This window comes from Poromitra crassiceps, assembly GCF_964638095.1.
Source record: "Poromitra crassiceps genome assembly, chromosome: 6".
Taxonomy (NCBI): domain Eukaryota; kingdom Metazoa; phylum Chordata; class Actinopteri; order Beryciformes; family Melamphaidae; genus Poromitra; species Poromitra crassiceps.
The window spans coordinates 5,798,735-5,821,052 of NC_139627.1; the positions used below are offsets into that span (position 1 = coordinate 5,798,735).

The window sequence follows — 22,318 nt, forward strand, 5'->3', positions numbered from 1 at the left end:
TCAAGCACGTTACCGTGGAAACAATTAAGCTTAGCCCAAAATCACAAATCAGAATGAGGGGGTCCCCGGTATATTTTCTATCTTGTAAGGGGTCCTTGGCTGAAAAACATTTGAGAACCTCTGCACTACGCCACCATCTATTCCTGTTCTTCTAATGTCTCTATGTTTATCATTGTCCCTACCTGAGTGTGAGCAACTGTAGCATGACTCAATTTCCCCTCAGGGATCAATAAAGTTGTTCTGATTCTAATGATTTGAGCACACTGTGTGTGGGTCCATGCAGGACTTGGCAATGATCACTAAGTAATAATTGACCTACAGCTCCGTTTTGAAATCCATCTTTTCTAATCTCTTCTATATCCAATGTACACAACACAAAATAATTTCCTCTGGCTCGTCAAGACTTACTCTTTGATCACCAAACAAACATTCTACAACAAACGCAGATGTTTGTGTGGTGTGTGTAGGGCCCGAAATTAACTTTTTGACCCACCGGCCAGTGGCGGGTAGATGGAAAGAATCTACCCGCCAAGCATATTTCTTACCGGCCAAAAAAAAACGCATTTTTGTGTCACATATATCCATATATATCAATTTTTTCAGTACATTTCAAGTAGATAAGGTATTACGTTGAAGAATACACACTTATAAGAGGCCAGAGCAAAATGTGAAGCAAATTATTTTAATATATTGTTTGATGATTGATTAATCAATACATGTCAAGTAGGGGTGTCACGATACACTCAGTTCACGATACGATACGTATCACGATACTGGGTTCACGATAACGATACGATACGATACGATTTTAACAATATTTTTTAAAACTTGAATAATGACAATATATGACTGGAAAAGTAGTATTTTATTTGAAATGCACAAATACAAAACATGCTGTTGTGGGAAATTGTTATTACAATAACAACTAGAAAAAACATGAGATTGGAGATAAGGCTTATCTTGAAATAGAATGAGTTACACCGTCACTTAGATTTACTTTGAACTAAAAGGTTTCTCAGCAGTATAAATTCTCATTATGCATCTTCAGTTTTTCTTCAAACTCAAACAACAAGACTTTTCTTAATCTATTTTTTATGCATCTTCACTTTTTCCTGTCAAGTAAACAGTTTTGCCAGAAACTGAATTGAATGGTTTCTCTCCTGTATAACTTCTCATGTGTCTCTTCAGAGACTTGTTCAACTGAACTACTTTCCACACATTGAACTTCAACAAACAAAGACGTTTCTTAGTCTATTTAAAAAAAAAAAAAAAAAAAAAATTTTTTTTTTTTTTTTTTGCGATATGAGATTTCATCTCAACGATACATATCGTGACGTTTTACTATCGCGAAATTTCGTGGGACGATATATTGTGACACCCCTAATGTCAAGTCAATCTTATCACTACATGTCAAGTCAATCTTGAGCTTAAATTGTTGTAAAAAAAAAAAAACGCAGCTAAAAGTAATAACTGCGACAGTCTCAGTGCACTGCAGACAGCGCACAATGCTACGGACCCTTCTCTTCCACTCCACAGGCACCTGCGTTAGCTCTCCTGCACTCGTTCTCGGCTCCTTCGGCTTTATTGGTGGTAAGCATTGTGATTCATCCCTTCATCATACGAGCTCGGCAACAAGCGCGAGCGATTGATTCATTGATTGATTCGCCCGATGTAGGCTGTCAATTTAGCAGAGGTTAAAAGACGCTTTTTACCTCCGCTAAATTGATGACTGCATTCCATTCCAGACTGAGTCATGTTTGGTAGCCTATACGGGAGAGCCATGTGAAACAGTCTCACAAAGCACTCGTGTTAGCCAGCTGCACACCAAAACACACATAACTATTATCTCCTCATATATACTGTATCATACGAGTGTCGGCAACAAGTGCGAGCGATTGATTCGATCATTGATTGATTCGCCCGACGTTAGGCTGTCAATTTACCTCCGCTAAATTGACGACTGCATTTCATTCCAGAGTCACGTTTGGTAGCCTATATGGGAGAGCCAGAATGGAACAGCCTCAGGAAGCACTCATGTTATACTACCGCACTGAACTAACGTTAGACTGCTTCCTTGTATATTGTGCGCTGGGATCAGCGCTCCCCAGCGCACTCCCAGCGTTTAACAGTCGGAAAAAGATGCTAGGTGGACACAGGCCGGCTACACACAGTTTTAATATTACATGACGACTATTTTGGGACCCGCCACGTGGCGGAGAGACGCCAAACCTAACCCGCCAAAGCTAAAATATGCCCGCCATTGGCGGGTGGCGGGCTCTAATTTCGGGCCGTGTGTGTTTGTGTGGTGTGCCATGGCTGTTTGGAGATGTTTGGTCAGATTCCACATGTTCAATCCTTGTTTGTCTGAGTTTGGCCAATGGCACACCAATAGAGACAGTATGTGTCTCGTCATAGATGCTGGGATAGCTGGCTGGGGGCGTGGTCAGGGTGGGGTAAATCCCCCGCTCTATCCATTTAGCATAGTTAGCATTTAGCTTCTAGCACAGCCCAGGCAGACACGATCGGAGATTTAACCCCCACAGTGAACATAACATCTGAACAGACAGTCTATGTACCTGCTCTAGAATCCCCAATCCTGTACTGTAGAGCCACAGCACCATCCTTTGGTGAGTCAGCCCATTGAGATGTTTTTTTTTACCCCACTCGCGCAACAGCCGTAGTAACATTTTGTGGGCGTTCCCACTAGGGCTGTCCCAAACGATTATTTTCTTATCGATTCATCTAACGATTATTTTTTCGATTAGTCGATTAATCTAACGATTATTTTTTATTTACCGTAATTTTTTTATTATATAACAATAAATTTACCCAAAACAAATAAATAACCAAAAACTTCTCAATTTCTGTATTTTATTTAACCATCTCATTCTCTTTAACAGTCCAACATAAAATCTCTCAAATAAAATTAAAGCAAGAGCTTGTCCTCAAATAAAATGAATATAGTGCAATTCAAAATAAAATAGTAGAATAAATTAAATTCAAGTCACTTTCAGGAGGAATACCAAAAACCTTGTGCAATGTCAACTGAGTTTAGCAGCAGTCCAACATAAAATCATCATCTTACAGTACAATTGTGTACAATTATCAGTAACAGTGCTCTTAATTTTGGAGAAAGACAAATGCTCCATGTAAGATGGTCACACATCATCCAGACACAAGGCTGTGTCTGTAGCATCCACACCCAAAATGGGGCTTGCACCAACTGGTCTTAACTATGCCTGGTCGTAACGCCTACGTCGGTTAAGACCAGTCTTTAGAGTGGACTACTGCACCAACAGGGCTATTACGTCTGGTCTTAACTACGCTGGTCGTAGCGATGCGTCCATGTGAAAGCATGGGAATGCCCACTGGAATGCGGCACGTGACCTGTTTAGAAGAGGGTGCTGACGTCAAATGACGCTGCGCTGATGGGTAAGCGCTAATGTTAGCGGCTAACTGTTACTAGTCGTTACTTTAAATGGCAGTAAAACGCCACTGAATGACCAAATTGATTTAACTTTTAACCATTTCGATTTCCACTTTCCATACGGACCCCAGTATTGGTTAGTTGTTTATAACGTGACTATATGGGGGCACGGTGGCTCAGTGGTAGAGCTGTCGCCTCACAGTCAGAAGGTCCTGAGTTCGATTCTCGCCTGGGACACTGTGGGCGCTGTGGTTGTGTTCCCCCCCCATATCTTCAGTGCCTACTGCCCAGGTGGGGTATCTCGTCGTAAGGGCCTTTCTCTCTGTGTGGAGTTTGCATGTTCTCCCTGTGCTCCCCCAGGGGGTTCCTCCGTATATAACCCCCCACTAAAAACATGCAGAAGATCAGATCGTCATCGTCATCCGACCAGTGACGACAACACCCGAAGTTGGTCCCCGGGCGCTGTACGAGAAAGCGACCACTGCTCCTGGCCTGCCCCTCGGAGGAAAGGACATGCCTGGATGGGTTAAATGCAGAGGACACTTTTCACCGGGCACCGTCAGCATGAGTGTGTTGTGGCCGCATGCATGTGTTGTGTTCGTGTGACAATAAAAGACGGGGCTTGTCCTGTTACGAGAGTTTTTTTTTTTTATATATATATATATTTATAACGTACTCCGGTTTCCAGTTTATAACTCGGGTCTACAGCCAGAGTGCGGTTGTAGCTATTGCGCAACACACAGATTCAGCCCGCAAACCCGAATACGTTATTAACGTTATAAATATAGTCACGACGTTAACAACTAACCAATGCTGGGGGTCCGTATTGAAAGTGGAAATTGAAATGGTTAAAAGTTAAATCAAATTGGTCATTCAGTGGCATTTTACTGCCATGTAAAGTAACGAAAAGTAACAGTTAGCCGCTAAAATTAGCCACACGTGACGCGTCGAAGCACGTAGCGTGCGTCGACGTAATTACGTAGTCGACGTCATCGATTACGTCGACTCGCTGTGACTGCCCTAGTTCCCACACAGTCTCTATCAAACATGATACAACTTGGATCAAGTTTGCTTGGTGTGCCATGGGCTTACGTTTAACACACGCGGGGGTCTTGGTCTGTTCCTGGCAGGTTCCTCACCTACTGCCCCAGCAAGAGGATCCTGTCAGACGAGGGTCTGAAGCACGAGTACTTCTGTGAGTCGCCGCTGCCCATCGAGCCCGCCATGTTCCCCACCTGGCCGGCCAAGAGCGAGCAGCAGAGGGTGAAGAGAGGCACCAGCCCTCGCCCCCCCGAGGGAGGCCTGGGCTACAGTCAGCTGGTAAGGACATTAGCCTCCATTTTGTCCATTACATACAGCTGTGCTAAACAGATTACAGAGCTACAGGCTTCTGCTTTGTGTCCGCGCGCTCACTTCCTCCTTGTGTTTTCCATCATGAGCTGAGCAGCATTTAGGCCCTGATGTCTTCAGCAGTGTAGCTCCCCGCTCAGACGCGGGCTTTGACCACTGAGGCCAATACCGGTATTTTTGGATGCAAGCTGACGCTACTCTGTGTTGCTATTCAGTATCTTTGAATTTGACCGTTTTTATTGGGGGGGAGGGGGGGATTCCATGAAATTCCATCTATTAGTTGTTTACCTTTGTCATTTAGTTCTGGTCAAGGTGGAAAAAGCTCTGGAACAGCATTTAGACCATCACTAACACTCTCCATTCAAAACCAGGATAATAGTCATCAAAAACAAATCATGTTTTTTCCCCCAACATCTCAACGTCTCTGTAGCACTTTACAATAAAGGTGTATTCATTAACAGTCAAGTCAAGTTTATATGTATAGCCCTAATTCACAAGCATGTCTCATGTGTCTAGCTAAGCACTATCAATAAACAGGATTGAACAATTTTATATTAGACAGGGGGGAGTTAATGCTTAAAGGAACAGTTCACCCAAAAATGAAAATGCAGTCATTATCTACTCACCCCGATGGATGGAGAGGTTCACAGCAAAACAGCGTTGCAGCATTCTCCTAAACAATTGGAAGTGGATGGAGACCAACTTCCAAACGTTTAAAAACATACAGGGGGGAGGGGGAATGCCTCCATAATCCAAGTCTCCACAAGCCCTGAGGTCGTTTACACCCTGGTTTTAGCTCTTCACTGTAGCCACTAGCCAGCTGCTCCAAAAAGGTGAGGGGCAGCTTTTGTAGCCTGCTACAGTGAAGCTAAAAACAGGGTGAAAATAACATCTTTTCAAGTAGGGATGCCACGGTGTCACGGGACATTTTCCCACCGGGTAATAAACACGTGACAACACCGGTGTTACCGGTGACACCGTATTAAAAAAAGCCTTAGAGCTCCTCAGCAGTCCTCACAGTCCGGACTTTTTATTGAACTGCTCTCAGTCCGACACACCCGTCAAGATAGTCACCAATACAAGCGTGGCAGGATGTCGGGGGCTGTTTTTTGGGGGAAATGTCAAAAATCACATTCATACAACCTCAGAATATATTTACTTACTTTTATTAAGTAATAACCTAATAATTACACAATTGTATCTCAAATATTTTCAAATTTCTTCATATTCAATATGTCATTATAAACATTGTTCCAGACTAGGCCTATTATCCACACCAGGGCGAAATTACAATGAATGTGATGTTGTTTTGACTGGCAGGCAATTAGACACATGGGCATGGCAAATATGATTTTTATGTGGAAGGAAAGGATTCAGTTATATTTGTTAATACTACACTAAATAGAATTATACAATTTTATTAAAGAAAAAGACATACTCTTTATTTATTATACTACAGTATTAACAAATATAACTGAATCATTTCCTTCCCCATAAAGATGTTTTTTTAGCATTTACCTGAATTTGCTGAGGCCCCCCTAGTGCCCCCTGTCGGCCCCCACTTTGAAAACCACTGCTCTAGGGGCTAGCCTATTAGACGTGAGTTAACATCTTCTCCATGGTCTCTCTAAGGAGATAGTCTACTAGACATGAAACATTTTCTCTGTGGTCTCTCTAAGGAGATAGTCTACTAGACATTAAACATTTTCTCTGTGGTCTCTCTAACGCCTCATGCACACCTACAATGGCAAAATCGCTTTTCCGCTGTGACGCAGCGTTTTGTGGGCGTGGAAACCAGCTTCCAGCTTGGAGCTGTAGAAACATTTTCAGGTAGATGTACACAGAAGGGTGGGGGGACGAAATGTGTAGGAAGAGCTGTCATTGGGTAGCTTAACGAAAGGTCCCGCCCTAGTCCCGCCCGCGAGCATTAGGCCGCTCAGAGACAAGCTGCCTCTAGTCTGCGACAGCGAAACGCAGGGCGGTTCCTGCGGCAGGTTGAAATGGACCAATCAGACGCGGAAATAGAGCAAGACAGCCTATCAAGCTGCAGCGTCAAAGAGGCTTTCACAGGAGGCATGCCGCCTAGCGTTTCATGATGTGCATGAGGCGTAAGGAGATAGTCTACTAGAAATGAAACATTTTCTCTGTGGTCTCTCTAGGGCGACGATGACCTGAAAGACACCGGCTTCCACCTGACGACCAGCAACCAGGGAGCGTCTGCAGTCGGTCCAGGCTTCAGCCTCAAATTCTGAGCCTTAAAGTGGAGCAAAGTGAAAGACACAAGACGGCCTAACAGAGTGAGAGAGCAAAGAATTGTGGGATTTGTAGTTCTCTTGGAACTGGACTAATTTTAGGACTGTCCCGTGGCGTCACTGAGGAAAATTGCAACTGGTGCCAAACGGTCAGGACTGTTTGTCACACAACAAGGTTGGTGGCTTGACCGTGTTTGGGTTTCCAGGATTTTCCTCCCTTGATGGACATTGCTTCTTCTCCACTCTAACCGTATTATTTCAAAGTCAATTCACAAGTTCCATCATTTGAGCTCTTCAGGGAGAGGAGCAACCGCAAGTCCTCGTGTCTGTTTGTAGTTTAGTTCTCATGCTTGATTTTTTTGTTTGTTAAATTTTCCCTTTTTCTACTCGAGAGAGGAGCAGATTTGAGAAATGGTTGGTATTTCCTGACTGCTGGAGCTACTGTATAATACTGTAGGCAGCGTGGGCTGTTTTCCATCCAGCATAATGTAACCATAACGACTTTAGTCCCGTCAGCTAACCTGCTGACAGAGAGACCATGTTTTTGCTAGAAATAAAGTTTGACACGTTATTTTGTCTGACATTTTCACCATATTTATCAACTCTGTCCGAGCTCTGCAAACACAGCTGCTCTCTGCCAGAGAGGGGGGAAAAAAGGTGAAGGGAAGCGGAGCCTAAAAAAAACGGGCCTTGAACCCAACTCGGCAGCAGCCGTCCAAAAGTGATGTCATCCTGCACTGCACACTTTGTCTCAGTACTTTGTTCTGTGAGGGAGAAGAGGCCCACACTCTTTGCTCTGCCTCTGTTGTTAAAGTGGCTCCACAACTTCACTATTAAACCTATCAATTCTTTTGATTTTGAGCTGAAGACAAATAAACAGTTGTTTTATTCCTGCTAGGGCTGGGCGATATAGGTATATATATATATATATATATATATATACTGTGTATATATATATATATATATATATAGCTAATATATCGATATAAAAATATTTCATATCAGTCAATATAGATCATTATCATTTTTAATTACCTATTTTTAATAAAGACCATGAGAAAAAATGTTAAATTTAACCACTTTATTTTGAACCAGCTTATTTATGAAGGCACACAGGTCATCATGTTAATGTTAATTAACACAACAATTAAAAACACAAAGTGAGTGTTGCAGCTGTGTAATAGATATGCTCGCCTGGGATTTGTCTGTTTGAGTGTCACTCTAGGACGCTCCATTATCAAGGGACATATCGATATATATTGAACTATTTTCTTATTGTATTGATGAATTGTCTATTGCCGATATATATATTGCTATTGATTTATCGCCCAGCCCTACTTCCTGCTGCTTTCACTGGAACGGGCACAGAAAAATCCCCTCGGCTCAGGACTCTTTAGGACCAGTGCATTAATCAGGTTTATCTATGGGTCCCCCCTCCTAAAGCCTTCTGTGGATTATCACACCTGATTGTGTTGAGTAAGCTGCTTGGTAGTGGAACTGACTGCTGGCTCTCTGGAGGCAGATCCTTGGCCTCGCTGTGAGGCTAGTAAACTAAGCTAGACGTCTGAGGTGTTCCATATGTGGAGGAAGGGCCAAATAGTTCCAAAGGCTGTAGACAACATTGCTTATTCTGGCCTGAGTAGCTCTGTTTGGTCCATGTGTAAATGATACAAATGGCCTGAGTAGCTCTGTTTGGTCCATGTGTAAATGATACAAATGGCATGAGTAGCTCTGTTTGGTCCATGTGTAAATTATACAAATGGCCTGAGTAGCTCTGTTTGGTCCATGTGTAAATGATACAAATGGCCTGAGTAGCTCTGTTTGGTCCGTGTGTAAATGATACAAATGGCCTGAGTAGCTCTGGTTGGTCCGTGTGTAAATGATACAAATGGCCTGAGTAGCTCTGTTTGGTCCGTGTGTAAATGATACAAATGGCCTGAGTAGCTCTGTTTGGTCCGTGTGTAAATGATACAAATGGCATGAGTAGCTCTGTTTGGTCCATGTGTAAATTATACAAATGGCCTGAGTAGCTCTGTTTGGTCCATGTGTAAATGATACAAATGGCCTGAGTAGCTCTGTTTGGTCCGTGTGTAAATGATACAAATGGCCTGAGTAGCTCTGGTTGGTCCGTGTGTAAATGATACAAATGGCATGAGTAGCTCTGTTTGGTCCATGTGTAAATTATACAAATGGCCTGAGTAGCTCTGTTTGGTCCGTGTGTAAATGATACAAATGGCCTGAGTAGCTCTGTTTGGTCCGTGTGTAAATGATACAAATGGCATGAGTAGCTCTGTTTGGTCCATGTGTAAATTATACAAATGGCCTGAGTAGCTCTGTTTGGTCCATGTGTAAATGATACAAATGGCCTGAGTAGCTCTGTTTGGTCCGTGTGTAAATGATACAAATGGCCTGAGTAGCTCTGGTTGGTCCGTGTGTAAATGATACAAATGGCCTGAGTAGCTCTGTTTGGTCCGTGTGTAAATGATACAAATGGCCTGAGTAGCTCTGTTTGCTCAGTGTGTAAATATGCATTAGAGCAAGGCTTTCTCCAATGTTTTCATGTCACAGATGCCCAAATAGAAACACATTAGGGCCACAGACCTTCACTGAATAACATTCTTTTCCAGGGACACACATGCTAAGATTCATTATTGATTTAGTATTTGAAGGAACACTGCAACATTTTGGGAGATTGGCCTATTTGCCATATTCCTAATAGTAAGACAAGATAGATGCCCTTCTCTTCTCTGTGCGTGCAGTAGAAAGTAGCGACGTGCCCCTCCTGCTAGTTAGCTTAGCACAATGACTGGTAGGCCATGGAACAGGCTAGCCTACCCCGTTAAGTCACCAAAAATAAACATTCTATCAGTGTCAAAACACTCTTATGTACATGTTGTGACTCGTCACCACACTGAAATAATAATGAAAATTTACAAGACATTTCCGAAGCAACTACTTTCCTGACAAAACCAGAAGGTTCGACTATGTATTTTGCTTTATAAATGACAATGTCTCATCATTTTTGCATTATTTCATAACGTGGTGAAATGCACAAGTCACAACATACATGTACATAGGAGCATTTTGGCCTTTTGGAATGTGTACAGTATTTGGTGACTTTACGGGTAGGCTAACCCTTTCCGCAGACTACCAACCATTGTGCTAAGCTAACTAGCAGGAGGGGCACATCACTGTACTGCACGCACACTGAGAAGGGTATGGATCTTCTCATCTTGCTATCGGCAATATGGCAAATAGGCATATGTTGGCATGTTCCTTTAATTGTAGCACTGTCTTCACTGTACGTGGGACCTAATCGCGATAAGTCAAGTTTAGGATATGAATATTCTCTTACATTATCTAACTGGCATCATTTCTATTTATTTAAATTATAGTGATAATAAACAATTTCTCATTTTGCTGGGGATCCCCTCAAAGATCCTTGGGTGTCCCTGGACCCTATTTTGAGATGAAGTTCCACTTGTCTGTTTCAAGATGTCTACTTTCATATGAACTCAGAACTTGTTGGAAACACCTTTTCACAACAATACTACTTGTCATGGAATGTTTATTTTTGCACATATGAAAATGTATTTACAAAATTACAAATAATTGACAATAGACCGTTGTGTGGGGGAGTTGAAAGAAAAGATAACAAAAATACATAGAAATATGTGCCCAGGGGCCCTTCAGAAGCGCACGCGTACCCTCCAGGAGTAGTTGGTGAGGACTTTGTTCTTCTTCCTCACGATGCAGGTGTAAGTGCCTTCATTGATGGCGTTGGCCACGATGCTGATGTGGTCGTCTTTCAAGGAGATGTAGCCCGGGTGGGAGAACTCCAGCAGCTCCCCGTCCTTGTACCAACTAAGACAGGGGGTCAAGCGGTAAATGGCACTTTGAGTATCTAGAAAGGCGCTATATAAATCCAATCAATTATTAATATTGTGGAAGTGCGGGAGAAAGACCCAAAACCAAAGGTTGTATCTGACTGGATTTATTTCTCACACTTCAACTGCGATCATACATGTCAAAGCGGGCTGCTAACATGTTGCTTTGTAGCCTACTCCCCAAACCATTGTGTTCCCCACCTGAACCCTCCGCGCCTCTTAAAGGGCCCCCGACCAACAGGTGAATGTCTCTCCCCATTGTCTCTGCTGTGGTACGCCACAATATTAGTATGCCTATGGTTAACACAAGTTTATGAAACTGCAAACTTTGTGTTTAGCAAATAAGGACTACTTTTATTATTTTTGAAGCGTGAATGTATTTTTTTTTAAATCACTACTTTCAGAAAATGCTTTAAAAATCATAAAAGTGGTCCTCATTTGTTAAGATGATCTTACTGAACACTGCCTTATTTCAGGCATTTAACATTTAAATAAAACACAAATCTTCATACAAAAATCCCATCGACTTCCCGACGAGGGGGCCAGGAAGTGCGTGACTTCTGGGTTGGCCTGCAGAAATAGGTAATCTCTGCGGAACTCTGGTGCGATAATAACGTCAGCGAGTTAACCCATTGATACCTGATGCAGCATTTGCGTGTATATCCCTCATTTGTGTGTGTATCCCTTTAATAAGATGCGGTTCGCGGTCTTAAAGGGATACACACAAATCAGGTATCAATGGGTTAAGATGGTGTGATACAGGAGGAGACAATACTCACTATACTTTGCCTTTCTTCGATGCAATTTTCTTCCCACAGCGGAACGTGAGCTTCCTGCCCTCGGCTACCAGCTTATGTTTGGTCCTCGGGGGGCTCGTGGTGGGCGTCACCGTGGGGAAAGGGAATTCTGTAGAGAAACGGCGGGCAACTCTTGAGTAACATATAATGACTACCGCTAAGTCGGTAAAGACAAATAACAGTCTGGTAAGTTAAGAAAATTACAACACTTTACAGCCTTTAAAACGGGTTAAAGACAACATTTATGCCACATCACAAATATCTAGTCTCATATCACGATATGGATATAATGTTGATATATTGCCCTACATTCAAAGAGACTGACTGTGAGTGCAACAGTAGACTGAGTACCTGGATTGACAAAATTACAAGTAACCAAATTACAGAATATAAATGTCAAAATTGGATGGTGAGGATTAAATATTCCTTTCACCATAGAACAGTCATGTAAGAGTCAAGTGCTAGGACGAGAAAAATAATTGGTTAAAGAGAGAGACGGAAGAGATGATCCAGTCAGACAAGACACTTGTTATGTCATAATCTTGGTGTCTTAAAGTCATGTTGTGAGTGGTGAAACTTTGTTGAGCTGACGCGTAACAATTGCATTGCCAAGCGTTTGATAACCTCTAAAGTATTTAGTACAAATGTTATATCACATCAGACACTTACTGAGCTTATTATAACTTGTGAGCTGCTGGCGCCGCAAACTGTCTTATCAATGTCATCTCTCACATCTGGCTTTGGACAAACGCGACGGGCCGCCTCGTGATCAGCCGATAGTCTTGCTTAAAAAACAGTCGTTCTCGTTAATGCCGCAAAAATCCAAATGGACCTTGTGTGTCTCTAACCCTCAAGCCACAGTCTGAAATTCCAGCGGTTTGGAATCACTCAGGAATTTTCCACAGCCGTACAACGTCTCCCAATCAACAATGAGGAACAGATTACTGTGAGCCAGGACTCGTATCCTCTTGCCTCTCCACACTGTCCCTTGTTGCGGACAAAAAAAAAGTCAGAAATCCACAACAATCTATGTGCTGTGACGGTGAGGAGGAGCCCTTTCCTGTTGTGCAACAGGGGACCTCAGCAACACTGCATTTCACTAATAAGAGTGCCCATACTTTATTAGTACTTCATTGAGAAAAACCAGTAGGGCTTCCTGCATCTAACGATTATTTTCATTATTGATTAATCTGTCAATTATTTTCTCGATTAATCGATTAGTTGCTTGGTCTATAAAATGTCAGAAAATGGTGAAAAATTACGTTCAGTGTTTCCCAAAGCCCAAGATGACGCCCTCAAATGTCTTGTTTTGTCCACAACCCAAATATATTCAGTTTACTGTCATAGAGGAGTAAAGAAACCAGAAAATAGTCACTTTTTATATTCTATTCTATTCTATTCTTTTTTTTTTACATAAACAATTACTCAAAATGATGTCAAATTGATTGTCAATTAATTTTCTGTCGAACGATGACATTGATTAATCGTTGCAACTCTAATTCTGTTGAAGTTCTGTGCTAAAACACACATTGCCTTCCCGGGTCACTGAAGTTCTCCAGGACTAAACAACAGGACACTGAAGTTCTCCAGGACTAAACAACAGGACACTGAAGTTCTCCAGGAACTTCACAGGGGAGGCGCACGGTGGCTCAGTGGTAGAGCTGTCGCCTCGCAGTCAGAAGGTCCTGAGTTCGATTCTCGCCTGGGACACTGTGGGCGCTGTGGTTGTGTTCCCCCCCATATCCTCACTGCCCAGTTGGGGTATCTCGTCGTAAGGGCCTTTCTGTCTGTGTGGAGTTTGCATGTTCTCCCCGTGCTCCCCCAGGGGGGTTCCTCCGTATATAACCCCCCACTAAAAACATGCAGAAGATCAGATCGTCATCGTCATCCGACCAGTGACGACAACATCCGAAGTCGGTCCCCGGGCGCTGTACGAGAAAGCGACCACTGCTCCTGGCCTCCCCCCCGGAGGAAAGGACAAAGCCAGGATGGGTTAAATGCAGAGGACAAATTTCACCGGCCACCGTCAGCATGTGTGTGTTGTGGCCCTCCATGCATGTGTTGATTGTAATCGTGTGACAATAAAGACGGGCTTGTCCGTCTGAAATTGTGTTTTTAGGACTAAACAACAGGACACTGAAGGACTACACAATTGAGCAAGTCTTCCTCCAGTGGCGATCGCTAATCTCCCTTCAAATGCGATGTTTGAAAACCCTCATGGCAGTTCTGCATGGCTGGACCGGGCTGGACCTGTTGGCTCCCGTTGCTCCATTGGCAAACGGTTCACAGCAGCTCCCTGTGCCGCTCAATTGAGAGAAGTCTTTTTTTTTCCTCTGGACTCCTGCTCCGTCTTACCATAACAGAAGTCACAGCTGGAGGGGCAGTGCTTCTGCATCAGCTTGCGCTTGCTGTCGCAATAGCCTTTCCGAGCCCAGGCCGGACAGATAAATAAGCGGTCCAAACATCCTGGAGGAGAGGAGATCAGACAGCAACTTTCAGCCTGCAGTGAAGCACTTTGGAGATGTGATGTGCATTTGCTTCCAATGGGAATGACTCACCATAACACACACTAATGATGACTCATGAGAGTAGAGTTTGTACAATATTCACTGGCCTTCGGAATCATTTGCCGAAATTGAGCCAGACTGGGGATGCACGATATCAGCACGTCATCAATCATGGCTTTAAAATGAAATATCGGCATCGGCCCAAAACAAACATTTCTGAAGATATGAGAGGCTGATAAAATTACACTTTAATTGTGCTCAAATGCTCGATGATTGACTGGTTTCTTATAATAATAATAATAATAATAATAATAATAATAATAATAATACATTTTATATAGACTCAAAACTCAAAGCACTTTACAGCTTAGAACAACACAACACATAATTAAAAACACCATTAAGGTGAAGGTTTAAATATATTCGATCAGCGTCATCACAGTCGCTGCGGCCATGTTGTTGACATAGCGCAGCTCTCAACTAGTGACACCTTATGTGAGAGCAGTGCCTATAGGAGGCTAGCTGCCATTAGGGTTCCTGTTGTGTTTGGATGGTGGCCTGTGTTATACATGGCTCTAGTAATGACAGCAATAAAGCCCCGTTGTTTGTTTCTATGCTATCTCTACCGTCCACAGACGTGAAGGGAGCGAGACTGAGGATACGTCAGCACAGGAGAGGTGTGTGGATAGTTAGGAGAGACAGGTGAAACTTTCTGCCAGCTCGTCACAGCAAAGTCTGTTCACCTCATTTTTTCTTTTGTTTATTGCAGGCATTAACGGCAGCATACAAACAACCCTGGGGTTTTTATTGATGTCATCACCATCGCTATTTTCTAATAGACCTTAACAGAAACGACAATAAGGCATCGCTGTGCGTGCAGGACGGTATGTCAACAATATGACCGTGGCGACCGTGATGATGCTGATCGAATACTATCTATACCTAAGACTAGTAAATATACAATGCATTCGTAAATGATAAGCTTCTCTAAAAAGGTCAGTTTTGAGAAGAGATTTAAAAGAGTTGACGCTGTCCGCTGCTCGGCTCTGACTTCTTAATGTTTTGGTTGTGACCTACTCTTGTTCTGGTGGTTCTCCACGTGTCAAGTGTAAGAATTGTAATCGGCATGCATCCCTAGACCAAAAGAAGAAATGTCTCATTGTGTCCTGGGCTGAAAAGTTCCATGAAGCCCTGTTCTACATCCCTAACAGCATGTGTGAAATGGGGATTGTGAACATACCGTAGAGTCGGTGCAAACCCCACACCTCATCCTGTGTGATGAGCTTGCGCCCTGTCAGAGTTGCGTTCAGGTGCATGATAGCTTTGGGGTTGAGCGAGTGCATGAGTCCCAGGACATGGCCGATCTCATGAGCTGCCACGTGGACCAGGTCCGTCAGCCACACCCCTGCACCGCCAACACACACTGGATTATTCTGTGTTTCAGTTGCACCTCCCCGCATCCATCATGCTACCGCTTAAATACTCACAATTTCAACAAACGTGCTAAAGATACATGCCTTTTTTCCAGCTGAAGCGCATGTTTCCCAGAATCCAGTACTCATGGTCGTCAAAGTGGATCTCGCCTGTTGGTGGGAAGAAGGCGTGGGCCAGTTCTCCAGTGATGCCGTCAAAGCAATGGTGCAGGTAGGACTGCAGGCAGTCAGTGTGGTTGATGGGGTAGAAGCCTGCCAACAGAGAGGCCATTTACACCTGGCGTTAACAGATTGCAATCACATTGTGTTTTATCACTTGAAATGCCAGGTGTAAACGCCCCCAAAACGCATTGAAGATGGATTGCAATCTGATCGGGCAAACCACCTCCGGAGGTGGTCAGGGATGCATTGTGTACACATTGAACATAAGTGTAAATGCATGTGTCCTCTCAATCTGGATACAGCAACTTTATGCGGATTGAGAGGACACCCATTTCTGCAATCTGATTGCAATCAGATTGCAGAAAATGCATGTTAACGCCAGGTGTAAATGGAATCAGGCTGAAGTGATCAAATACAATCTGATTGCAATCTGATGGCAGAAAACGCATGTTAACGCCAGGTGTAAATGGCCTCAGAGAGAGAGAGACATAAGCCTGCCAATAGAGAGAGAGATGCCTCAGAGCCGAGGAGGGACAGAGGGTTGCCACAGGTCTGGAAAGTGCTTGGATTTATGAAGAGGTCCTTAAAAGTGCTTGAAATTAGCCTACCGGAATCTCTTGGGTTTGAGCCTCGTGTGCTCCGTCGTCTCAAAATTGATGGGCTAAGCTTGATAGACTTTCTTATTATCTACACTGTCACAGTATGACTCTCCACGCTGCGCTGGGTCATTGCTGGTCAAGATTGCTTTGAGTTTATGTGTTAATGATTCATTCCGATTTGTGAGCATGACTGGAAACAAATTTGCATTAAGAGGACCTACGAGACCGGTATATGTGAACATCTCTCTGAATTATTGGCCTGTAATTTTGAAATAACGTCCTTGAAAAGTGCTTGAAACGAGTGGCAACCTTCGGGAAAGCCTCGCTCCCGTATTCAGTGCAGCCTGGAGACGATGAATTACAAAGAACAGAACTACTTCTTCTAGGCTTCGCCCCGCAGGGTGACGACCATTTTTCTCACTGAGGATTTATGGCGGACCCTGGAGGTTGCACCCAAAGGGACAGATCATACATCATTTAGGTGGCTTCACCCTGAGCCGACATGTATGGAAGTTGTTATGACATTTTTTTTGTGTGTGGTACAAACCGAGGTATGAATCATGAGCAATATAAGCTCAGTAATAATAATATAGTGTCACAGTGTGATTTAATGAGCTTGGAGGCAGAGACGCTTCGGCGATGACAGCGCGCCAAGAGACAAGCTGGAACGACAAAGCCCACGACCAGTTCCCCAGCCAAGGAACATGTGTTTAGGATCGGCCTTTTCACAGCACTCATTTTGTGTCTCAAAGGCAGGGTAAACACAGGTGCAACCCAAAACATTAATGAGGGTTTCCAACTTCCAATCCATTTAGGTGTTCCAGTGCTGGGGCCCTCATTAATGTTTTGGTTGCACCTGTGTTTACCCTGCCTTTGAGGCACAAAATGGCTGCTGTGAAAAAGGCCCATTGATGTATCCACCTGCAGAGGTGCCCACCTATCTTCATGTCTGCCTCTTGGTCAGCTGGCACCTCTCTGAAGCTGAAGGGTGAGACATCACTCCACATGCCAAATGCCTTGGCGATGCCTCTGCGCGTGTCGCTGGCATTCATCAAGTTTGTTGGAAAGGACAGCAACCTGCTCAGAAAATAATACCATGGTGTACTTAATATATAGAATATGCCAAAAAACAATGTTTACTGTTTAGACAGACTAGAATTCCCACAAGCACTATGGGAAGAGCAACATTACTGAGATTTGATATTCTATTATTGGGTTGCCTTTGAATAAAAGTCAGAAATTGATCAGTCAGTAGAAGATATAATTTTCAGCAGCTTGTAAAACTCAGCCTCTTAGAGGAATCGTTCAGCCCAAAATGAAGTTCTGTCATCTACTCGCCCCCGTGTCAGTGGAAATGCCACTGAAGTTGGTAGGAGTCGGACCACCAAACACACCCGTGGTTCCATCTCAGCCTTCTCCTAAGTGAACAGGACCATCTTTTGACAGCACCAAAAGGTAGAACATGTCAACACAATGTCTCCATTCAGTCTGTGCGGTGTAATCCAAGTGTTTTCTAGTCTTAACGACGGCACTGTGGGTCCAAAAGTCTGATATTTACATTGTCTCCTAAGTTTACAGCACTGACGATGCTTTGTTCTCATTAGAAGCACAGCAGCAAGCTGTGTTGTGCTACACCGTTATCAGCTGACCACAGCATTGTCAGGTGGCCCTGTTCACTTCAATGGCATCTCCACTGACATGGGGGGGAGTAGATAAAGAGCTTTGAGGAGCTAACCGACTAGCATAGGAAGTAAACATGAATACTTGTATGTTAGCTTGAATAGGAAGTAAACATGAATACTTGTAGGTTAGCTTGAACTTGTCCCACTTGAGGCGCTCTGGCGTGAGGGTGTAGCGCTTGTTCCTGGACAGGTGGAGCACTTGTGAGCGGGCGTCTTTGCGGATCCCAATGAGCAACACACTGGTGTGAGCTTCTTCCTTGGACAAATAAAAACCTTTGATTAACCACCTTACATTACATTCAATTAAAGGTATACAGTACTATGCAACTGTTTCATTTTTTTTCGTTATAGAAAAGTTTCCCCTCAAAAACATAAATTCTGACCCACACAATACTGTGGCAATGTGTTTATGTGAACAGACGCTGCCCCCTGCCTGATTTTGGTGCTGTTTACATTTGTTTGGCTGTGGCCAGGACGTATTTAGGCGGATACATTGTGTAGAGGGTTGTATAGCGACCAGCCAATAACACCGCTTGATGGTCAACTGAACTACTCCAGGGCTCTGAAGCCATAGATGTTGGATACACTCTACCCGTCAAAAGGTTGGACCCACCTGATTGCATGCACTGTTTTTCAACATCATCTTAAAGCCATTTTGATATGAAGGCTTCTGCTTGAAAATTGTTTCTTTATTTTATTTTATTTTATTTATGGATATAGAAGACAACAAAATCCAACGGATGACATGTGAAAGTGTGACCCCAACACTTATTTCCAACATGGTCCCTGGTCTTATAAAAACTGGACAGTAACACATAGCATTATATATAAACAATATAGAGAACAATCAAGAATGAAAAGAACAAGAGATACAAACCATCACAAGTTCAAAAACCATAAGGTGACATAAGGTTCAGGCCTTCCCCCTGCGGGTTCAAAGCCGGCCCGGGTGTATGTCCCAACATGTCTCTCTATCTCCCATACCTTCCTTCCTCCCTCTCTCTCTCTCTCTCTCTCTCCCTCTCTCTCTCTCTCTCTCTCTCTCTCTCTCTCACTCTGTCAAGTAAAGCATAAAATGGCAAAAAATATCTTTAAATAAATAGTGGAATTGATCCTATGTATGAATTTATTTCCAAAGCCTTTCCCTTTCCATCAAGGCAAAGGGCAGAATCTATACTGTATATCGTTTTTTTAGTATTTCATAGTTTTGATGTCTTTACTATTATTCTACACTGTTGAAAATAGTATAAACAGAGAAAAATGTGGTGTATCCAAACTTTTGACAGGCAGTGGAGTGTACATGCATATTGCATACTGTAGAAAATGTTTGACATTTCTAGAAGTGGATATTAAACCCTATTGCATTTTTTACAGTTACTACTAACTACTCTTGCATGTGAATGTTACGTATTACATCTTCATGTGAAGGGCATTCCATCTGATGGAAAGAGGAAGTGGTCAGCAGTAAAAGCGCTCTCCAAACATTATGATACATTTCACAGATAGGTTGCGTCTGATGTTCCTTTGGGGAGGGGCCATATATCTCAATGGGAGGGGCAAATAAGACTCCAAATAAGAACACCTGGATTGTACTCTCCCTTTACAGCAGTCAATTAAAGGCCGTCCATGGTGCTTTGCATTTGAGTGCTATCGTAAATATGCTGCGAGTTCAATCAAAGTCTGGCTTTGCTTTGGCTGAGATCATTCATAATAGTAAGTGCTATCAAATGTATAGGCTGCCTTTATTCCAAAATGGATTAAAGCGACAAAAGCACTTTCCGACACTTGAAGTTGGACCGTGATTCTGACCTTGGGCTGATGTCAAACAGAAATACTTATGCAATACTTTCAGAAAATGAGGAAAAGGGGCCCGTAATCACATTAGCCTTCAATCTTGATATAAGGCAGTGGTTCTCAAACTCAAGGAGGAACCCTTAACTGACACAAATTAGACCACAGACCCCCCATTTGATATGATTTTGTCCCAGGGTCCCCCATCTGATAAGATTTTTACTTAGATGTTTTATTGCAGAAAGTGTATGAAACACATGACCAAAATAGTCATATAGTTATTCTGTAGTTATTCTGTCATTGTGTTACTTATGGATGGAACTATTGAAAATAAATGATTACCCTTTTTGCTGGGGACCCCCTCAAGGACCCCTGGGGGTCCCTGGACCCCACTTCGGAGAACCACTGCTATTAAGGAATACATATTATTATTCTATGAAAACTTGCAACTCTGCTTTCTTACTGGGGAAGCTTTTGAAGGTCCACTTTGTATTCTTTACATGCTAACCTCCTTTCCTGTGTCTGCTACTCCCAGACTAATGGATGCAGAATTTCCTTTCTTTCATTTCCTTCGCCTGATAATGAAGCAGAGGCAGCCAGTCTCCAGTGTTGTTGATGTTGGTGCAGATCCGGTGCTAATGATAATATTTCTGTATTGCATTATCCTCGGGCCAATGTTTTATACAATGTGTTCTTCCCTGACCTCGGGCAGGATTCTTGTGTTCAGAGATTTATGAGGTGTAGTGTTGTACGCCCAGCACAGTCCTTTATGTGTCATGTCTTGTTAGATCTGCTGTGAATCTAATCTCACGCTTTGGCACAAATAAAGATCAACCTTGGATCTCTCTAGCCTGACATGATCCAGACTTTATGTTTAAAAGGCACTTTATGTTCACTTATGGCACAAGTGCCGTTTTCAAAGACACGCTAAACTCCATTCAAATTTCTGACTATTTAATGTTGCCTTGCTCACCAGCAAATGCACACACCTTGTGGGACATAACGTAAGACATATTCTCGATCTTCTGGCGAATCCGGCATATTAATTTACCCATGCAACATTTTATTTAAAGAAAATCTCAACATTTAGAATCGGTTCACAGTGGAGTCCGCACACTGCCGTCTTTCCCTGTGCATTTAAGGTGCAAAAAGACTGGGAATAGCAGTTGGACAACTTCCAAAAGTTTAGTTTTTAATGAAGTAAGCGATACACCGTGGATTTAATATACGCCGAACTGCAGAGTGGCTTTTGAGGGGTGATAGAAAGGGTCTACGACGTATTTGCCGATAAGGAAGACAACACGAAAATAACAGTTTATCTGAATGGAGTTTGTCCAGCATCTTTCCACACGAGAGCGCAGCACTTCGGCGTTAACTTTTATAGGCTATTTATTTACATTAAATGACAGTTGATAATGACACAACAGACAGACAAACAACAGGCTGGTGTAAACGGTAGTCACAGGCAGCATACCTCCAGGCGCGTCCAGGCGGGGAAGGCGGCGGTGCCTGTGATCAGCCCCAGCCCCACACAGCCGAGCAGCGCTGCGGCCAGCAGAGCGGCGCGGCCCGCCACAGGCCAGCCTGTCTGCCGCGGGACACTTCTGCCTGCAGCAGGCATGAGTGCTGCGATATCACACCTCCACGACGAAAAACACTCCCGCAACGAAGACTACACAGCTTTACCATCTATGCCCGGGGACTGGAGCGCTCGTCAGTGGCATCTCCCGCCTGTCTGCTGCTCCTGGTACTCCTGTCCTGTGCGGTGGGTCCAGCCTGCGGACACACCGGCTTGTGGACGCGCCGCGGTGCTGACTGCATCAAAGCGTCTCTTCCGTTCCGTACAGTAGGCTACCGGCTGTCTGTCTGTCTGTCTGCCTGCCTGTCTCTCTGTATTTTCTGTTTATCCGCCTGTCTGTCTAATATCTGTCTGTCTGTCTGTCTGTCTGTCTGTCTGTCTGTCTGCTTGCCTGCCTGTCTCTCTGTCTTTCTGTTTATCCGCCTGTCTGTCTGTGCGTCTGCCAGACAGAGGTCTGGTTTCACATTATTTTAGATGGGGCATGGGGTCAGGCAGCGTCGAGACTTCTTAATGAAAAGCAAGCTTCTCTGTCCGTCAAGTGCGGTCATGCAGCCAGGCAGCCCCCAGGGTTCAGTTAAAGCAACGTCAGCTGGCTTTTCAACAGGCAAGGCTGCTGGAAAATAATACAGCCGGGGCGTCAAGTCATTAAATGGCAAAGTCCCGACATTTAATAGAGACCTCTTTCACACACAGTAGCTTCATTACTCGGACCTTTCAGGGAACATTTCTGCCTTGGGCCTTTTTACACATGCGGTACGTGGCAAATACCAGAATAGATGGGGCAAGAATTTCCAACAGGTAGGCCTAGTTGGAATGGATTTTTTTTTTTTGGCCTGGTGCTGGTAATGCACC

General features: G+C 43.5%; 2 protein-coding genes across 2 annotated transcripts in view; one reads left to right on the plus strand and one right to left on the minus strand.

The window, feature by feature from the left end:
- Nucleotides 1-7,842, plus strand: part of LOC310778838 (cyclin-dependent kinase 11B-like) — a gene marked incomplete at its 5' end in the record, with an annotated part of 42,539 nt that extends 34,697 nt beyond the window's left edge. Inside the window, 2 exons of the mRNA XM_083639282.1 lie at nucleotides 4,558-4,747; nucleotides 6,937-7,842. Of these exons, the coding sequence (XP_083495408.1) occupies nucleotides 4,558-4,747; nucleotides 6,937-7,029 (283 nt within the window). The 3' untranslated portion in view covers nucleotides 7,030-7,842. The remainder of the gene's footprint in view (nucleotides 1-4,557; nucleotides 4,748-6,936) is intronic.
- A 2,759-nt stretch (nucleotides 7,843-10,601) lies between these two features.
- Nucleotides 10,602-21,587, minus strand: mmp23ba (matrix metallopeptidase 23ba). Its single transcript, XM_083639401.1, has 8 exons — nucleotides 21,362-21,587; nucleotides 18,216-18,352; nucleotides 17,352-17,491; nucleotides 15,738-15,905; nucleotides 15,461-15,625; nucleotides 14,069-14,179; nucleotides 11,696-11,822; nucleotides 10,602-10,893 (listed from the first exon to the last, which is right to left on the minus strand). Exons 1-8 carry the CDS (start codon nucleotides 21,506-21,508, stop codon nucleotides 10,719-10,721), a joined length of 1,170 nt encoding a protein of 389 aa, XP_083495527.1. The 5' UTR covers nucleotides 21,509-21,587; the 3' UTR covers nucleotides 10,602-10,718.
- Between the last annotated feature and the right edge of the window lie 731 nt (nucleotides 21,588-22,318).